The sequence below is a fragment of the Carlito syrichta genome, unplaced genomic scaffold (genome assembly GCF_000164805.1).
Source record: "Carlito syrichta isolate Samal-C Ts95f unplaced genomic scaffold, Tarsius_syrichta-2.0.1 Scaffold313120, whole genome shotgun sequence".
NCBI lineage: Eukaryota > Metazoa > Chordata > Mammalia > Primates > Tarsiidae > Carlito > Carlito syrichta.
The window spans coordinates 273,045-292,168 of NW_007257216.1; the positions used below are offsets into that span (position 1 = coordinate 273,045).

At 44.5% G+C, this 19,124-nt stretch overlaps 1 protein-coding gene across 4 annotated transcripts in view; it reads right to left on the bottom strand.

The window, feature by feature from the left end:
- EGFLAM (EGF like, fibronectin type III and laminin G domains) overlaps nucleotides 1-19,124 on the bottom strand; it is a 195,458-nt gene that overhangs the window by 8,983 nt on the left and 167,351 nt on the right. For 2 of the 4 annotated variants that reach the window (XM_008070142.2, XM_021718615.1), the window contains 4 exons: nucleotides 17,530-17,646; nucleotides 14,554-14,734; nucleotides 6,238-6,316; nucleotides 3,032-3,175 (listed from right to left, as the gene is read on the bottom strand). In XM_008070142.2, the coding sequence (XP_008068333.1) occupies nucleotides 3,032-3,175; nucleotides 6,238-6,316; nucleotides 14,554-14,734; nucleotides 17,530-17,646 (521 nt within the window). Of the gene's footprint in view, nucleotides 1-3,031; nucleotides 3,176-6,198; nucleotides 6,317-8,984; nucleotides 9,117-14,553; nucleotides 14,735-17,529; nucleotides 17,647-19,124 lie in introns of those variants that run through there. The other 2 variants (XM_008070141.2, XM_021718616.1) reach the window with 2 other exon arrangements.

Here is a 19,124-nt window from a genome sequence, read left to right on the forward strand (position 1 = left end):
GTGCCCTCCATGTAATCACAAAACAAAATGAGATAAAACAAAAAACAAAACAGAAAACCATACTCATTTTCACTGAGTACTTTGATTTCCTCTTTTCTGCTCAATTTTGTACCAAAACTATAAGGGTTTTTTGGTGTTTTTTTTTTAAAAGAATTTCATCGTTCTTCCCTATTCTCTGGCAGAAAGACTTTGAACACTAAATTAGCAAAAGGACCAGCATTTAGGTGAAGCAAGAAAGTGAAGAAAGTTGAGAGTATATTTTATTATCTTAGGATTCATCTTCCGTTTGCCTTGGGCCTGGATCAAATACTGAAACCTCAAGAACGATTTGTCTGCTCTGAAGAACAATTCTCTCACTAGGCTCCACAGATGTGCACTCCACTCTTCAAGGTCATGGCCCATGACTTATTAAAAATAACAATAATAATAATAACTAAAATTGTAATACCTAAATTTTATCTTTCTGAGGTTAAGCTTTCTGAAACAGAAAAAACTTGATCAAAGATCACAATTTTTATTATCATTATCACTAATAATTAGCTATGCCAGACCCTGCAGTAAGCAGTAAGCATGAATTAATTCATTTAATCTTCACCATCAGTCATTTCCTTTTACAGATGAGAGGGGACAGAGGCTCAGAGAGTAACTTGCATGAGCTCACGTAGTCTTGGGGATCAGGTGGGTCTGACTCCAAGGCCACTTTAGACCCTGTTTCTCAGCAACAGCTTCTGGAACCACCTAGAGTGCTTGTTTCCAATCAGATCCTGGTGCCCACCCACACCTACTCCACTGGAACCTCAGAGGGTGAGCCCAGGAATCCACCTTTGAAACAAGGTCTCCAGTGACTTGCTATATGCTGACAATTTTCAAACCTTTGCCCTAGGCTATCATTCCTCTGTCTCCAGTGAACTGCAGCATTGCCAACCATCTGTGTGGGGTGAATCAGGTAGAATAAGTGCCCCGAGGGAGGAAAAACAGAGGAGTAGTGAGGGCGCAGCAGGAGCAGACAGATAAGTCTGCCTCAGCCTGGGTTCAGCAGTGTATCTTACACAGAACCCAACCAGAACTCCAGAATTAGAAGGAAAACACTGGGCCAATTTGCAGAAACTTGAGAAAGAAATAGTTACATAAGAAACATGTCCAGGATGGAGTACAGCTGTTTGAAGGGTGCCAGGGGTGGATGAGAACCAGTGGGAGTTGCTGGTGGCCCTGAGCAGACCCAAGTTCCCTGTTGGGATGGAGTGGCTGGTGAATAGGTTTCAGTTGGTAGTTTAGGGGGGAAGTTGGGCCATCCCACCCACAGTTGAACTACTGTTTCAGTTCCCTTTTCTGGGCACAATCAAGTACTTGAGGCCTTGGTGAGGTTAACCACAGGAAAACCACAAGAAAATGGCTTCAAGGCAGCTAGCCCAAAATGGGGTGTGAAGCGCTCTGTGTTTGACCTCTAGGCCAACCAGTGGTAAGGGGCTGTGGGGGACGAAAGGGTGAAGATGGTGAGAAGCTGCCTCTCACCTGCCTGCCACCAGTCTCTAACACACATGGCTCTCTAAAGTCCCCAGTGAGCAAAGGACTGGATCACTTAACATGCTCTGCTATTTAGGGGCAAGCATGATGTTGGACAAGTGACATTTCCTCTCAAAATGCCTTTTATTCCAATCTAAAGATTGTTGTTATCCTACTTAGGCTGTCACTAATCCTAGCACATAATGACAGAAGTTCCAGAATTAAGTTTTCATCTTCTTCATAGTTCAGAGTTTAGTTATCTCCCCTTTGTCTATTTCACTTCCAACTAATTTCATATCCTTTGGTGAACTCTTGGACTCATCCTGAGAGAAAGAATTAAAGAAGTAAAAGCCCAAGAAATGCCTGCCCTGTGGAGCAGATGGTCAATAGACTGAGCAGAGATTCTCAAAGCTTGGCAGGCATCACAATCGTCTGGGGAAATAGTTACCAAACAGAGTGCTGAACCTCACCCCTAGAGTACAGGATGGGAACAGGGCCCAAGAATTTGCATTTCTAACAAGTTCTTAGGTGATGCAGATGTTGCTGGTCTGGAGACCACACTTGGAAAACCACTGATCAAGGGGAGCAATTGCTAACCTCAAGTGAGAATGTGTCATTACTGTCTCTAGAGAACTGTTCATGTCACACAAGACAGTCTTTGCCCTTCAGAAACTCAGCTCTCACCCGTTCTGATAAAGTCCATTTGACAAATTTGAGAACAGTCTAAATTCTTTAAATTTGAGAACAGCCTTATTCTTTTAAAAGGTAAGAACTTCCAGGACTGCCTTATGGGTATCACTCAAGAGGTATTTACAAAAGTCCCAATGTTGGGTTGATTATTGACATATGGATCTATGCTGTGTTCGTCTTGCAGCAGGAGACAGGAAAGCAGGCATTCTCCTTCCCAAGGCCACACTGCCAACAGGGAGCAGAGTCAGAATTTAAAGCCAGGGCTCCTGGAGCTTAGATCTTTAGATCTTCCTGAACTGCGAAGTATTGAGCTGGGTATTTCTTAGCTTTCATGGTTGGCCACGAAACCAAGACTTGGTATCAAAGTCTTCTTTCTACTCCTTCCTAATTTGTGAGTAGGGAACACACAGAAGTAACACACTAGACAAGAGGTAACAAGGGCACAGAACTATCCTGTAAAGGGCTACGTGATAAATATTTTAGGTTTCACCATCTAGTTCCTATCGAAGCTACTCAAGCGTGCCACTGTAGAATGAACACAATCATAGGAAATATATTATTGTAGCATGAACACAATCATAGACATGATTCTAATACAGCTTTATTTTTAAAAATGGGTGGTGGACCAGATCTGGCCTGCAGGTAATCATTTGCTGACCACTGCTCTAGAAAATGAACAATGGAAAGACCAGGAGCCTCAAATAAGCCTGGAACTTTTGGCCACAGCCAATTCCACCTGACTGTGTTTTGGCTCACTTTGGACTCACTCTATCAGCATGATCTACACTGTCTGAGAAAATCCCAAGGTGCTGCTGGAGGCAGCTGGAGAAGGGGTTACCTGAACACCAGGACTCCATCCCGAAGGCCCAAGGAAATGAAGTCACTGTTGGGTCTCATGGGGCTGTCTCCCCTCCACAGCAACAGCCCATCCTTGGCAGTGGTCTTAAACCTCATGAACACATTTGATCTTGATCCTGACACCCTGGAGGAATACACAAATAAGCCCACCAAATCAACCACCAACATCTGATTCCGAGTAATCCCAGTTTTGTCTGTCAGCTCCAAGCAACCAGATGTAGTGTTAATCTAGTTTCTCTTCTCTTCTCTTCCTTCCCTCCCTCCTCTTCCCTTCCCTCTCTCCTCCCTTCTCTTCCCTTCCCTTCCCCCCACTTCCTTCCTTTTTTTTTTTGAGTCAGGGTCTCACTCTGTTGCCCAGGCTGGAGTGCATGTCATGGCTCATGGCAAGCCCAACCTCTTGGGCTCAGGTGATCCTTCTACCTCAGCATCCCAAGCAGCTGAAATTATAGGCACACATCACCACCGGCTGATTTTTTTATAGCTATGCTGCCCAGGTTGGTCTCAAACTCCTAGACTCAAGCAATTCTCCCACTTCAGTCACCCAAAGTGCTGGGATTATAGGCTTGAGCCACCGCACCCGACCAGTCTAGCTTTTCTGACACTTTCTTCACCACCATAGGTCGCACTACAGGTCTAAAGGTCTGGATTGCTCACTTGTTAGCAGTGTCTCCCTCCTCAGGCACTGTGAACCCCCATAGGAGAGCATTCTATGAGTGGCAGATGAGCAAAACTATGACCAATGCCCAAGCAGCACTCTCCCCCACATACCCCAAGCTTCACTCTTTCTTGTCCTACTACTCAAGGACTCCACTCCCTAACAGAGATTGTGTTTCCTATTTACCAAGAGGCTCAAATCAGCAGCTACTCTGTGTTGGGATCATGGCTGTAGATGGCCAGCTCTGGTGGTGACAATCCTTAGGGTCAGGGTTGAGAAAGGGATGATTGCAGAGGAACTGGAGTCTCAGACAAGGAAGGTGGTGTGACAGGTGAATGGTTTGAAGGGATGTTGGGGCAGAGCCAGGGTGGAGGGGAACAGGAAGCTGCGAGGAAAGGAGGGGCGCTCAGGCAAGAGGGGCTCTAGGCTCTACAGCCATGGTTGGGAATAGGTTCACATGCTGACAAGCTCTTATCAATGCTTGGTACTAGACCAGTTCAAAAATTCATTTTCACTAATGTGATCAGTGTTTCATTCCACAGAGAGAAAAGTGCAAGCCTGAGTTCCTTGAATGAAAGGTAAGATAGAAGTAAACATAATTGAATACTGCTACAAAATAACACTATTGGAAGCGTTTCTTTTTCCATCCTCTCATTTGTACCATTCCTCTGTCTGTCCCACACACCTGGGTCTGCATCTGTAGATTTATTGTATTCAAGAGTAAACACTAAAGGGGACTTCCATCTAGACTTCCCATAGCCTAACCTAGTCAGGAAGAAACCAAGTTTGCCTTCCCCATACAGGGCTTCAGAGTGGTGAGGGAGGAGAGAGGTCCTCCAGGCCAGGTGCAGAGCAACCAAGTACTGGGCCATTCCCTAGAAACCTGCTTTTCCCAAACTTTTGCCCCAGGTTCCTTCCCTTTCCCACTTGCCTTCGGCATAGATTGGAATAAGCCAATCAAGAGGTTCCCATTTCTCTTGCCAGTGATTGGTTTAGAGGTGGCAGTGGGGCCCATTTTTGTCCAATGAGATAGAGGAAACTTGCCAGGAGAATTCTGGGAAAGATTCCTCTTTATTTCTAAAAAGAGTCACATAGGAAAAAAAGTCTTTTCTTCCCCCCAACTGGATATAGTCATCTTGTGAGCATCTTATGAGCAGCTGGGAAGTGATCTCTGGAGAATATGCTAAAGATAACCAGGTAGAAATATGGATGAGAACAGAGTCTTTGATGGTACCCTTTCTTCTCTGAACTAATCAACCCAAGATCCAGTCAAAGTCTGAACTTCTTGTTATATGAAATAAACATCCCTCATGTTTAAGACATTTTAAGCTGAGTTGTCTGTTGTTTACTATCAAAGGCATCTAACTGAAACAGACCCTGAACTTGTGCTTCACACACATGCGTTATGTACCTATATATATTCATAAACATGCATGCACATACTATGGGAGTTGTCCTGGTTTTATGCCCCATGCCTCCTACTCCCACCAAACTCCTTTATAACCTTGAACTACCTTGTGGTCTCCCACTAAGCACTAAGGGCTGAAAATTCAGACCCCTTACACAGTGTCACTGTTTTCTGGGGACTGAATGAATTTACCTCTTTGGAGAAAAAGGCCTGAAGAAAGAAGAGGATTTATCTTGGCTGGGAATCCATTTTACCTAAGTCCCCAAGCCAAGACAACATAGATAAATACAACCTAGAATTACAGAAATGAAGCAATGTCTGCCTTGTGTGTGTTCAGAGTTACCAGAGACATCCATTGCCCCGGGAAAATTTCCCAACCACTTCTGTTCCCTGAAAGTCCACCAAACCCTACCCTAAGAGCTGGAAGCTAAGATGCAGTCAAGCTAAAAAGGAAGGAAAATTCTAGAATGATTGTGCTGGAGGCGGAAAGGGGGACACCACCCTATAAACTACAAATAACTAGGGGAGGGAAAATAAGAGAGAACAGGCAAACGAAAAGTGCCAAGACAAGCTTGACAGGGTTGAGGATTGTGCCATGTAAAAAGCTCTTCCAAACCAAGAGCTAGGATTCCAGCCAAGGGCTGGAGCCTCAGCCACCTGGGCTTGAAAGCCACGGCTGTGACTTGGGCGTCTTCCCATGCCATGCTCTTGTGTGTACCACAGCACAGTTTGAAGCTCACTGAATCACTCTCAGAGAACCCTGCTCGGAGAACCACCCTCATAACCCTGCTCATCAGATTCTCACTACTTCTCAAAGCCTGAAGATTGGAAACCCCGAGGCCAGTCACATTACTCTGCCCAGGCCCTTTGACAAAAAAGGGTTTGGGTCGTTTGTAACAGGGTTATTTGAAAGGCTGAGTTTTCAAGTTTGGTTTGTTTTTTAGTTTTGTTTTGCTCTAGTTGCCAAGTTTATCTCATGTGTGTGTCTTTTCCCCTGAGGCCATGGCTAAATGTTCTTCTTTGAGAGTTATCTTCTGGCATAAAATATAAGAAAAAGCCCTTGGAAGGATACTGAGAAATTTACACCCAGAAGAGAAGGAAGTTGCTTGTTCAAGCTTATTACCTCTTGAGGATCTCTGGATTGTCATACGTCAGGTAGCTGCGGCCAATAAACTGAGGGATCTCAATGGCTTCTGTGATTGCTGAGACAGAACAGAAAATGAAGGTTACGTGGTATGCAGCTCTTTTGACGTCTGCACTCACACACATGACAGGAAAACATCAAGAAAGCCAGCTCCTGTATATATGACATTTAACAACTTGTCATCCCCTTCCTTTCGGCTGCACATGAACTTGGCCAGGTTCAGAGTTGCCTGGCCCGGAGTTGGCTCCTCCTCATCTTCCCCTCCCTGAGAAGTCCTGTCCCTGTTCCTGGCCTCAGCACTGCTGAGAAGACCTTTCAATGTGCTGAAACTTGAACTGGTACCAATTATTCTTGGAAGCCAAAGAGCAGATCTTGGGCCATGTGGGGAGCAGCTGGGGATAACCCCAGATGTTCTCCAAGGTAGGCAGAGAAAACAAATCCCTAAACAAGGCCCAGTAGGATTCTTTATTTAAATCTAATCTGCCACAGAACCCCTTCAGCTGTAACCTCGAGCAATTGTAAAAAGTGATGGATGAGGCTTTGACTCTTGGATTTATGATCACCTTCCAAAGTATTCCATAACTCTTCACCACAAGCTTTTCCCATGAAGTAGCAGAGATTAAGAGGCAAGGGGTGAGCTAGTTATTTCTACTTTACAGAAGAGGAAAGTCAGGGAGAGAAGGCATCAAGGATTCGCCTAAGATCATATGGCTAATACCATGAGACTGACTGGCTCTCCTTAATTCTGGCTTTTGGGCCCCCTCTCTGCTTTCCAGTATTTTAGAAGTGTATTTCTTTCCTCCCAAATTCTCATCACATGGTTGTTTTCCTGAGGAATCACCCCTTTTACACACAGTTAGCAAAAGATTAGGTTAAGTAGTTGTCACAAATGAGGGGCGGAGTTCGGGGATTTCTGCTAGAGAAAGAACAACAATATTCCTTCCTTGTTGGAAAGACACAGAAACAATGCGTTAAAAAATTAAGGTGGAATGGGCTGAGCTTGGTGGCTCAGCCTGTAATCTCAGCATTTTGGGAGGCCAAGGCAAGTGGACTGCCTGAGCCCACGGGTTGAAGACCAGCCCGGGCAATTTGGCGAGACCTCATCTCTGCAATAAATCAAAAAGCTACTTGGAAGGCTGAGGTGAAGGATTGCCGGAGCCCAGCAGGTCGATGCTGGGGTGGCTGTGAGCATGCCACTGCACTGCAGTATGGGCGACAGAGTGAAACTCTGACTCAGAAAAAAAAAAAAAAATTAGAGTGGAATAAATCTCATATTCAAATAAATGTGCAAAATGAGAGAAAAACCAGCTTCTAAAACAAGTTAGTATTTCAAGAAAATATGTAGTTGGTGCAAAGAAGACACTAAACTAAGGATTCTGCACTCAGAAGACGAACTGTGTAATTATCTGATGCTATGAAAAATGAGAGAATTTAAACTTAACTTTGAAACATACAAAAAGATAGATAACAGCAAACCCAATGACACTGGGCCTCCAACTACAAGTTTCTATGTTGGTAGGTTCCCAAAACCCAAAACCTTTCGTTAAAAATAGAAAGAAAGAAAAAAAAGAAGAAGGAAGCAAGAAAGGGAAGAGGAGAGAAAACAAGAAAAGCAAAGGAAGAGAAATAAAACCTTTTTAAAGACAATTGCCGAGGTAATGATCCAAGAAATGGTTCTGAGGTTCTCTGAAGCAGCTCAGCTCTGGCCAAGGACCTGTGGCCTCTAGGACCTATTAGGCATGGAGGTGAAAGGCTCTTTTTGTCACTTACAATTCTGGGCCGCACTCCCAGCCACTCTCCCTTCCGGTCACTGTAAGCAGGAGGAAAAGGGGAGCGGGGAAAGGAAGTAGAGAGGAGAAAAGAGAGTGGGATGCAAAGTGGCAAGAAGACGGGAAAGGAGCTGAGTAGAAAGTCAGTGGGAAGAGTGAAGAAGAAGAGAGAGCCATGGCAAAAGGAAGAGGCAAGAAAGTGCTAAGGAAGACAAAGAGAGGAGGTGTGAAAAGACAGGGGCTGATGGGCAGCCACCAGGCAAGGAAGGACAGGAGATTGACAAGGAGAAACAGGGGTGTGAAGAAAGGAGGGGTGGGAATGAACTCAGAGAAAGCTACATGGAAATGAGAAGGGGAGGAGGGAGGACGGGAAGGGAGACCAGAGTGCACAAATGGAGGAGATGAAGGGAGCTCTTGCCTGGGACACAGCACTTATTTCAGGACATCAGCGCTGAGAAGGAAGAAGCAGGGAGAATATCTAAGCTGACTGGCTAAGGAGTCCTCCCTGGAGCTAAACAGAACCAAGGATCCCCTGGCGGGTTTGGCTCACCCCCAAGGGGAGAGGCACAGCCAGGACCCGTCCCTGCTGTTGTTGGCCATGGCCGTGGGCCTGTGGCCAACAGTCATCGTTCCCCTGGACTCCTTGAAAGGGTCGGGACGTGCTTGTCATACGTCAGCTTGGCACACAGAGCCTCCAAAGAGGTCTGCGGGAGCCCCTAACAGTTGTATGTTGCTCAGCTCCCAGCTCAGGAGCTCAGGCCTCCCCAAGGTCCAGCTAGGAGATAAGCATGTTCTCCAGGGTGGCTCTTGGAAGGATTCCCACAAGCCTGGTAGGCATGTCCGAGCTCCCACATCCCTCACCTCGGTTCCCCTCTGCATGTGGTTGGCCTGCCCTGGCAGGCCCTGGCATGAGCCCAGAGTGCTTTCACAGTCTCTCATAGGACTAACTGTACTTACTATTGAGGCAGTAGTTCCCACACTCTGCCCAGTGCCAGCATGAAAGAGAACAAGGAGAGTCAGACTTTCACAGTCATTGTCAGACCCCAGTTACTTTGGTTGCAGATTATGTGAAACCAGTCTTGTTTCTCTCACAATACCCCACCGAGGGCCCATAACGTTCTATTAGGGGATGTGACTATGAGCCCCACAGGAACCACTGAAAATCTCTCTCTGGTTGTGATTGGCACCAAGCCACCCACCTCCCCTCTCCATCGTGGCTTGATGGGAGTAGGGGTGGCGGTGGACCAAGAAGATGTTAATAAAATGTTGTCTGACACGTCTGAGGCAACCTTCAACTGACAATTCACATTTCTTCTAAACCTGGAGAAATAGCTTCTTGCTAAAGAGTTACTTACCTCGTCAATGATTATTACTTTCCTTAGCTCTGGAATGCATGTGAAAAAGGAAGGATGAGCCAACCAGTTGTCTCTTGTCTCTCCCTAGTGAAGGTATCACTCTAATTCCCAACCCATCCCCACTGCAAGATTCCAGGGTTCTGGTTGTTTTGTGATGAACAAAGGGCAAGGGAACCCTCTAGAAACAACATCAATGAATACAAAGTGATAAAAAAAATACACTCCATTTAAGTCAGTATATATGGACAAATGTTAATTCCATCCCAAGTCATCAGAGCTGAAGTGATTGGTCAGCCCTTTCTGGCTCTTTGTTTTTGTTTTTAAATTTTTTTTTTTTAGAGATGGAGTCTTGCTATGTTGTCCAGGCTGGTCTCAAACTTGATAGATACTCCCGCCTCAGCCTCTTAAAGTGCTGGGATTATAGGTGTGAGTCACCACGCCTGACCACTTTCTGGCTCTTTGTAATTTGTGTACCTATTGTAAACATGATCATATTTAATCCAATAGTTATACCAAATTTTTTCTACATTGTCTTTTCTCTGTGGCAATGGCCTTACTAATTTATTATTTGAAATGTGTTTTTTGCCATTCTTTCATATCTATACTTATATCTATACTAAAGCTTGTGCTATCTGGTGACACAAAAAAACACTCCCATGAAGAGCAACTTCCAAGTCAGAAGTTCTGCAACACAAACAAATAAAATTTTCCACTTGGGAGACTTGGATTTCCTAATAGACTATAACGAGTTGAAGGGACAACTGGCTCTTTCACATATTCACAGGACCTCAGCAAAGGAAAGGACTCTATGGGTATCAAAGTCTAGCTCTCCCAAAAGCCAGGATGCTTTGATGGATGGCCACCAGGTCAAGCAAAAACCCCAACAGGCAGCTCCTTAATCCACATAGCAAGGATGCTCCCCTATTGGAACTTTCTACTTGGTACAGAATTCTTTATGTTTTGTTTTGTTTTGTTTTGTTTTTTGAGCCAAGGTCTCGCTCGAGCTATCCACCAAATCAGTCTCCTGAGTAGCTGGGACTACAGGTGCATTCCACCACAACCAGCTATTTTTTTTTTTTTTTTTTTAATTTTTGGAGAGATGAGGTCTGGCGACATTGCCCAGGATGGCCTCAAACTACTGGGCTCCAATGATCCTCCTGCTTCCACCTCCCAAACTGTTGGGATTACAGGCGTGAGCTACCACTCCTGGCCAGAATTCTTTATTATATTAAGCTGTAAAGTAAAAAACAAACAAACAAAACCTTTTTCTATACCACCAGTCTTTCAATTATCTATAGATCGATATCTAGATTTTCCATTGTTTAATGATATACTGTCATAAGCATTGAACTTCCATGTAGTTTGCATAATTCGTGTGTTATATTAATTTGTGTTTTTATGTGCAGAATTTTCTTAAAGTAGGGCCTATCTTTAAGAAAGATTTTTATACACTGAGACCAAAAAAAAAAAAATCACCCAAATCAGACTCAGCTACATGATGCGAATCTACAACATAAAATGTCCTAAATGTTACATGTGTGGCATTGATAAGCAAACACCGGATCTTGCAAGACTGTGAACCCCTGAGGAATGTTGCCCTGAAGAAAGCCTCGCTTTGTCTCAATAGCTATTTGATCGGCTGTGCTGGGCAACCCACCTGCCACAGGGAAACACCCCCATCTAGTGGCTTGTGGGATCCTGCACAGTTCAAGCTAACTGTGCCTCACTAATGCAGGCAGGGAAGGGAAAGGAGGCCCAAAGCTCTGTTCTTTCCAAGTGACCTGTCCGCTATTGCCTGGGAGACCCCAGAAAAAAATCTGTGTCCTATACCCACCTCCTAAAATCCCAGAGCATAGCAAAAGCTCTAAGAAATCCTGCAGAGGAGAGAGTTGTCTAAATGATCACACAGGATTAGCCAAACTTAATTGATGAATTATGAACCCACTCTCACTTTATGTATGTGAATGTATGTGTGTGTGTGTGTGTGTGTGTGTGTGTATGTGTACAAAGCAGTCATTCATATTCATCAAAACTTAGTTTTTTACATGCACTTTGTGAAAATCTGCCAGAACTTATTAGTAACTTACTTAGATACACGAGTAATGAAGGACTGGAACACATGATGAGCCAATTTTGATGCAGGTACAGAAAAGAGGAAGGAAATCTCTAAGGATGGGAGGCTTATTGATAGCCCTCTGGCAAGATGAGGAGGAGGCCAAGGTATTGGTGAGTGCTCGGGGTGCTGAGGCTTGAGGTGGAAGATGCCTGAGAGTGAGCGGCCCCCACATAGGAGGTGAGGCAGCTTCCAGGGTCAAACCTTGTGATTTTTATTGGCATCTAAGGTGGTGGCTGGGAATCTGAAGAACCTCTGGCTCCTCCTGTCCAGAGATGACTTGATTTTCTGCAACTGCTGCTGCTGCAGAAGCCTGCGGCACCCAGAGACCATCTTAAAAAGTCAGTGGGAGCTGGATGGCCACCTCTGTCAGGACTTAGGTTCTCCTGCTCCTGCCTCCAACCTTGTGGGGACAAAGAAGTATATCCAAGCCACCATGGTCATTTGAGTGCCTGAAACTGCTCTGAGATTTGTCTGAGTTTCTGGCCCTCTGCTCTTATGTCTCCAAGAGGTGAGAAGTATCGAATCTTCTGAATATTACCCTCATGGAATCCATCTGTCACGCTCTCTGACAAGGCTAGAGAAAACCAGATTCACCAAGGATCCAGAAAAATAAATGTGTGGCATTTATTTTTCTGCCCCTTGATAGGGTGGATGAGGCCTGGTGATGGTTATTTCTATACCATTTTGCTCCAGGTGAAAGGACCACTTTAACTTCTGTAGGGAATGCCGGGAACAGGTACTTCCCAGTTGTTGGGAATCAAACCATTCTGAAGCACAGTTTGATTATTAGACAGAAAAAAAATGAAACCCAACTTTTATATAGACAAGGCTAAAAATCACCTTGCTCATTAAGACAGGACTCTGTCTGATAGACAGGGATGGCTTCTAAGCATTCTTGGTTTTTCAAGCTAACCGTGTACTCCAACTTCAACGTGTTCCTTGCATCTCTGTGGAACAATGTAATTGCCCAGCTCTCTTCCTTTTCTTTCCAATTCTTACACAGGAATAGATGCTTTCCCTAATACTACGGCAGTCTGGATGGTAACTGCCCAATCTATGTACCTACTAGAGCCTGGAAAAAATGTCCCAGAGTCCCACTCATCCTCTCGTCATTATGGTGAGAAAGGAAGTTAGGGGATCCAGGCCATGCCTCCAATAGATGAATCTCCTAGGATTTGCAAAGGGTGCCATTTTCCTGGAAGCAGTGTCTTGATTTTAAAACACAAGGAAACACTAATACAACACAGAGGGCAGCTGCTTGTAATCCTGTGTTGTAATCATCTGTGTTGTAATCCTGGTTCTAACCTACTTTTTGGGAAAAGAGGCTCAAATGTCCTCAGTTCCCTCTCCTATCATTCATTCCCTCAGATAGTACCAGGCTCAGGCCCTCACGGGATCTGCCCCATCATTCTGGAGAGATTTGCTTGTCATTGAGTCTGAACCTATAAAGCTGTAAACATAAGCACTTTATATCATTTATGACTAATGTTCTTCAACAGAGAACCGGGGCTAACAAGATCACAAATTATCCTTTCCTTTTTCTTTTAATTCCTGAAGCTAAATGTTCATTTAAGTCTGGACTTTATATATTGACCATTAGCATTAGAAAGCAGGGGCAAACTTGAAGTATCTGTGGTGAAATTGGATACTTTGGAAATTCAGACACCTGATGTGTGAAATCCAAACCCAATTTTCTGAATGAATGGGCCATTCTTGAACTAAATCTCTGCAAGTACAACCTATCAGCTAAACAGCAAATTGCTTGTTAGAATTATAATCAGGATAACTCACAATGGGATCAATTACTCTTCCTTGTTAAAAGCACACATTTCATGATTTAACATGTAAGTTTCAAAATTCATTTAAATATTAGAAATATGATGAAATCTTCTAATTGGCATATTTCATAAAAGACCATTGCAAAACAACTTCTACCATTCCATATACCAAAATATCTACCTGTGATTTATAGTTTTCCATTAAGCCCTAACCCTGATAAACATCAGAAAACCAGAAACAAGGAAAAACAAAAAAAGCGCATTTCTTCACACACACGCTGCCCTATTCCCTTCAGGCCTGTTTGCTGGTTTTTGTTTGTTTATTTGCTTGTATTTGTCTCAGGGCAGGTGAACCCATACAGATATTCTAAACAAGAAGATCCCTGTGGTCCTACATGATGGACGTTCATGGGTGCCTGTTCTAGATGCCAGGGCCATGACCTCTGCTTCCCTTATGCAAGTGCAGAAGGAGAGGCCAGCAGGGACTGGCGGTCTATGACCAGCCTGAGCTTTCAGACAAGGGCAAGATGGTAACTGAATTGCTCCTAGAGCTTGCTAATGAATTTCTTTTTTTCTCAACCAAAATAATAATAACTAGTACTGATTGGTTGGTTGAAAGCTTACCAGGCACTCTTCTAAATGCTTTATGCATTGCCTCATTCATCTATACCATGACCTTCTATGTTAGATACACAATGATATTGCTATCATTATTCCTATTTACAGCTGAGAAAACTGAGCTCCAAAGTGATTTGACGGCATGAAAAACAGCACTCTACGGAGGGTTATGCATACTTCAGTTTGGAGCAACGAATGAATTATTTGTATTTTTCTGTATTCGGACAAGGCTTCTCTTTGCAGCACTCATAGACAGAGGTCAAAATATTTAGTCAAAATACTTATCAGTCTACCCAGTACAGGCATCTACCTATTAGGATAGGTTCTGAAAGTTGCTTAGCTGCAAAAGTCTTGGAACTCCTTGCTATATTATGGGTGAACGTTTTGGTTGCTAGACCATGAGGGGCTTCTCGAGGAAGGGGTTAGGGGAGGGGAGTAGGAAAGCTGTTTGCCCCCTCTTCCAGAAGTATTTCAGAATTTAGTTATTAGGTAATTTATACATAATTAATCATCCAATACATGATTGAAATCATTGATCAAAATGACAGTATGGCTGTATCAGTGTTACCAATTCTTCCTTTAAGAGTGGTGGTCCCCCAACTTGCTGTCCGTTCCCACCATTCCCTCCAGGAAGCAGTGCCATAGACCCCTGAGTGTACCTTTCTGACAGTGATGCCCCTCAAATCCCAAAGGGCAGTCACACTCATATCCCTCCTTCCTGGGCCGGCAGCTGCCCCCATGGGCACAAGGAGCCCCCACGCAGGGGTGGGCCGCATTCTCCACATTCACGCCAGACGTGAAGTCATGTTTCACGTGGATAGTTCGGTCATTCAGGATGATCTTGGGAGAGAAAAATGTAAAGAAATGCAGGCATTGAGAAAACATCTTTGTAGTCCTCTAAAACTTTCCTTAGCACACTCACCTAGCTATATATAATGAGGGAGATTAAAGAAAAAGTTTAAGCCCAGTTCCTACTTTTATAGTCTTGTAAATGATACAACAGCTGAAATTATTATATTTGGGAATACCTGCCGATTCAAGCATTCCTCTGCTTCTGAAAGTCTGGCTACTCAGGAAGGACATAAAGAAGTCTCAAAAACTACGAAGTTCAAGTTTTCAACTTGGCTGCATATAGAATTGCCTGGGGAGCTTTTAAGAAATGTTAATACCCAGACCCACCAAGACCAATTGAACCAGAATCTCTGAAGGTGAGACTCAGTGATCAGTAACTTTTAGAAGCTTCTAAGAATCACCTGGGAAGGTACTGCCAGGTTGAGAGACGCTGCTAGAAGGCAGAGTAGGCAGAGAACAGAACCAAGTGTTATGGAGGCAGGAATCAAAGGGGGAGAGATTGTTTTTAGTGGCTGTGAAATCCAGAGAAGCTTCCTGGGGTACTTCCAATGAATGGTCTCTGGAATCTCCTAAAATTCCATCAGCTGGGCTTCCCGGACTGATTGTTCAGCTCACTCCTGCTGGCCTTCTTCCTGAATTCCGACCCTCTCCACATTCCTTTTCCCACTACTAAAAGTAAAAAGTAAAACTCAGCTCACATTCTTTTTTTTTTTTTTTTAGTTGGAGTCTTACTCTGTCACCCAGACTGGAGTGCAGTGGCCACTCCCGGCCACCGCAGCCTCAACCTGCTGGGCTCCAGCGATCCTTCCACCTCATCCTTCCAAGTAGCTGGAACTACTTTTTTGGGCTGGGATCTCACTCTGTCACCTTGGCTGGAGTGTAGTGGCTCAATCATAGCCTACTACTCAAACTTTTGGGCTCAAGCAATTCTCCTTCCTGAGTCTCCCGAGTAGCTGGGACTACAGGTGCATGCCACCACACCCAGCTAATTTTTCTTTAACTTTTTTTTGTAAAGAAGAGGTCTCACTTATGTTGCCCAGGTTGGTCTCAAATTCTGGGGTTCAAGCAATCCTCCTGCCTCCGCCTCCCAAAGTACTGGGATTACAGGCATGAGGCACCACACCTAGTATCAAGTCACATTCTTAAAATCGCTGTGCATATCTCTACTGGGGCTGAAGAAGCTCTTTTTCTTCCTCTTCCTTGCTATACAGCTCCAGTGAAACGTTACTGGGTTCCCTAGCTCCAAAAATGGAGCCCTTGACTTGAAAAGTGTATTTACTTAAAGTTATCGCTGGCTTTGCAGAACTCAGGGACAGAGAGAACACCTCCCAGGGGAACCCCCACTGCCTAGGGGGTTATAAGAGGTTAGCAATGGCACTTCCTGCCATTAATCCAAGTTTCCAAAGACTTGCCTAGCCCTTGGAGAGTGCTGGGAGAGTTGGGAGAAAACTTTTCCCCAGTCCTGAATCTGAGAAGCTGCCAGAGAGTAGCCAGGATCCTTCTACAATCTCTCCTTTCATGCTGCAAGTGAAGGTCTGTGAAACTGAGTCATAAGTGCTGAGAGAAGCCAAGAACGGCACCGTTCACTGCAGGACACAGGCAGTCATGGCAGGAGAGTGCGGCCTTTCTAGGAGGAGAGAGGGAAGTGTTGTGTGTGGTGTGAAGGGGAGGGCAAAGCCTGGAAGGGTGAGTAGAGGAGGGAAAGTATCCTAGCATCTCAACTTGCTTCTTAAGGCAGAATTTCAAACACACAATTAAGTACAATGAAGCATGGCTAGTCCCACTCCTAGGGGGACAATGGTCAGAACTGAGGTGTCCCTGACACTGCAGTTTAGCAACAAAGGGACACACATGAGCGTCAGCAAATGTTGACCGGGCCTGACGCTGCAATAGGAGGTGAGAAGGTCACAGCCCCAGGAGCCCTTCCCGGCACCTGGGTGTGCAGATCCTGACAGGACTTCTTTTGCCATCCTTCCTTCCTCTTAGCCTCTCTTATACTTTGTCTCAGGTCTCAAAAGGATCAATGGCTCACACACCACCACTGGTTGCTAAAGGAAAGAGGATGGTGCTAACATCCAGGAGCTGAACATGCTTTTCTTCAGACCCCTTTTGGCCCAGTGTTTGGTGGCCCTGAACGTCTGGGATTGGGAGTCAAGCTTCAGGACTGTTGCAGACAGAGCATGTTTCCATAATCACAGGGACCATGGGCAGCCTCATGAGAAGGAGTAAGAGACAGATAGTAGTGGAGTCAGTATCTTTTCTGAGTGTATTTTTTTTTTCTTTCTGAACACTCTAGGGAAGGACTCTTTCATCAGTGTTCTTAAGAGCTTGATTGCTTGACTAAAAAACAACCACTGAAATGAGAGGGTGGGGATGCAAGTCAGCTCCTATCTGAGCAAACTGCAGAGGAACAGTATTGAGAAGCACAGAGTCAAGAGTTGCTGTTGGCCTCTAGTCATCTCCTTCCTTCCCTGCTGTGGAAGTTTCTGCAATGACCTGATGCTTTGGGCCTCCCTCAGCAGTCCCGATATATTTTGGTGGATTTGCTATAAAAATTCATCATCACTGAGTCGTGTTCATGGAATGTCTGCTGGGCAGAGACCCAGGAGCAGATGTTATAAGAAAGCGAGGTTGGAAAGCTATGCTGTGGGCACTTTTAAAAAATCTTAAAAATGTTAAAATTTTTATCAAGGTATCTTTCTTGGGTGCAGCAGATTACACTAATCAGTTTTATTGTCTGCAGTCAGGGTGGCCCAGAGAACATGAGGAAGGGAAGCCTGTACCTTCTGGATGCTTCCACTGAACGGTTTGAGGATGCCCGAGTTCTTCTTCACATCATCATAATTAGGGACTCCGCCAATAAAAATGTCTGTGTTGCACTTAATCTGTGTGAAACCTCCCTGCCAACAGATGAAAAACAAAGTATGGTATAATTTAACATGAATGGTTAAAACTATCCAGTTTACCTGGGGTTCCCTGTCAGGAAATCAAATGGTAGAGATAGCCTCAGGACCCATCACAACAATCTGTCTACACTTGTGCTTGACCTTCATAGCGTCTGCATTGCTACTTACCACCTGTTTAAATGTTGGTGAATTTCTTAATGTGTCTGGGATTCAATTTTACCATCTATAGAACGAGACTAGTCGTATCTACCTCATAGCTATGTCATGATGAATGCTGCAGACTGCACTACTCTTCACTGGTATCCCTCCCTGCAGGAAGATTACCACCAATCTGCCAAGCTCAGATGAGGTCATGTGACTTGTTTCAGCCAGCACAATGTGAGCAGAAGAGAAATGAATCACTTCTAGGCAGAAGCTTTCAGACCCAGGGAATGCTTTCTTTTCTTTCAGTCTGGGTCTCAGATTAAAGCTGTAGCTCACCATTGTTGGATGTGTATCATGAATGAGAAATAAACCCTTAAATTTAAGGTCTCTGGGGATGAACACATCCTTTGATTTATGGTAAAAGAAATACAAATGGCAACTGCATTCAATCATTTATTTAACAAATTTTATTAAGCACCTACTATGTTTCAGGAACAATGTTAAGTGCTGGACAAATAACAGAAAATAAGAAAGATCCAGTCCTTGCCCTGCAGGGGCTTAAACTCGTCAGGATTACAGACAAGTAAAAGAGCAGATGGGATCAGCACTGGGGAGGATTGTCCAGGTGGCTATGGGTGATCCTGGGGGCAGGCAGCAGGTCTCATTCCCTACACTAGACACAGGGACTGGGGGAGATGGTCAAGGAAAAGTTAGAATTGTAGAAACTAAAGGAAGTTATGGCTTAAAGGGAATATAAATCTAAGGCAGATGCAAGGAGAGGCCATAGCACGCAGGGCGTCATACACCATGTGAGGAGTGTGAACTTCCCCCAAAAATCAATGAGATTTATGCTGAAGAGACAGACATCTGTTTTAGGAAGATCATTGGCCAAGGGGAAGGGGGTAATGAGATCGTTGGCCAATGGGGTCGGGTCAAGGGTAGAGAAGAGAACAGAGGAGGATTCTTTGTGTATCTTAGGGAGCACTCAGCGGCTGAGTCCAGACAGGTAGCCCAAAGAAATCTAGATTATTTTTATAGACTGAATTGCCTTCTGTTAATGACCTTGAGACTGCTTTGGGGGTTCTTACTGAACCAGGAAGTTATCAAAGAAGCCTAAGTAAGGGCTTCCAGGAATTTTTGTGGCCCAGCAGAACACTGAAACAGGCAGAAACTGTCACCACAAATCCACAGGCGTCTCTCTTTTGTCTTTCCTCTTGCCCAAAAGTTCAAATAAGATAGTAAGAGGATGGGAGGCTGAGGTGAGTGGATTGCCTGAGCCCATGGGTTCGAGACCTGCCTGGGCAGCGAGACCTCATCTCTACAATAAA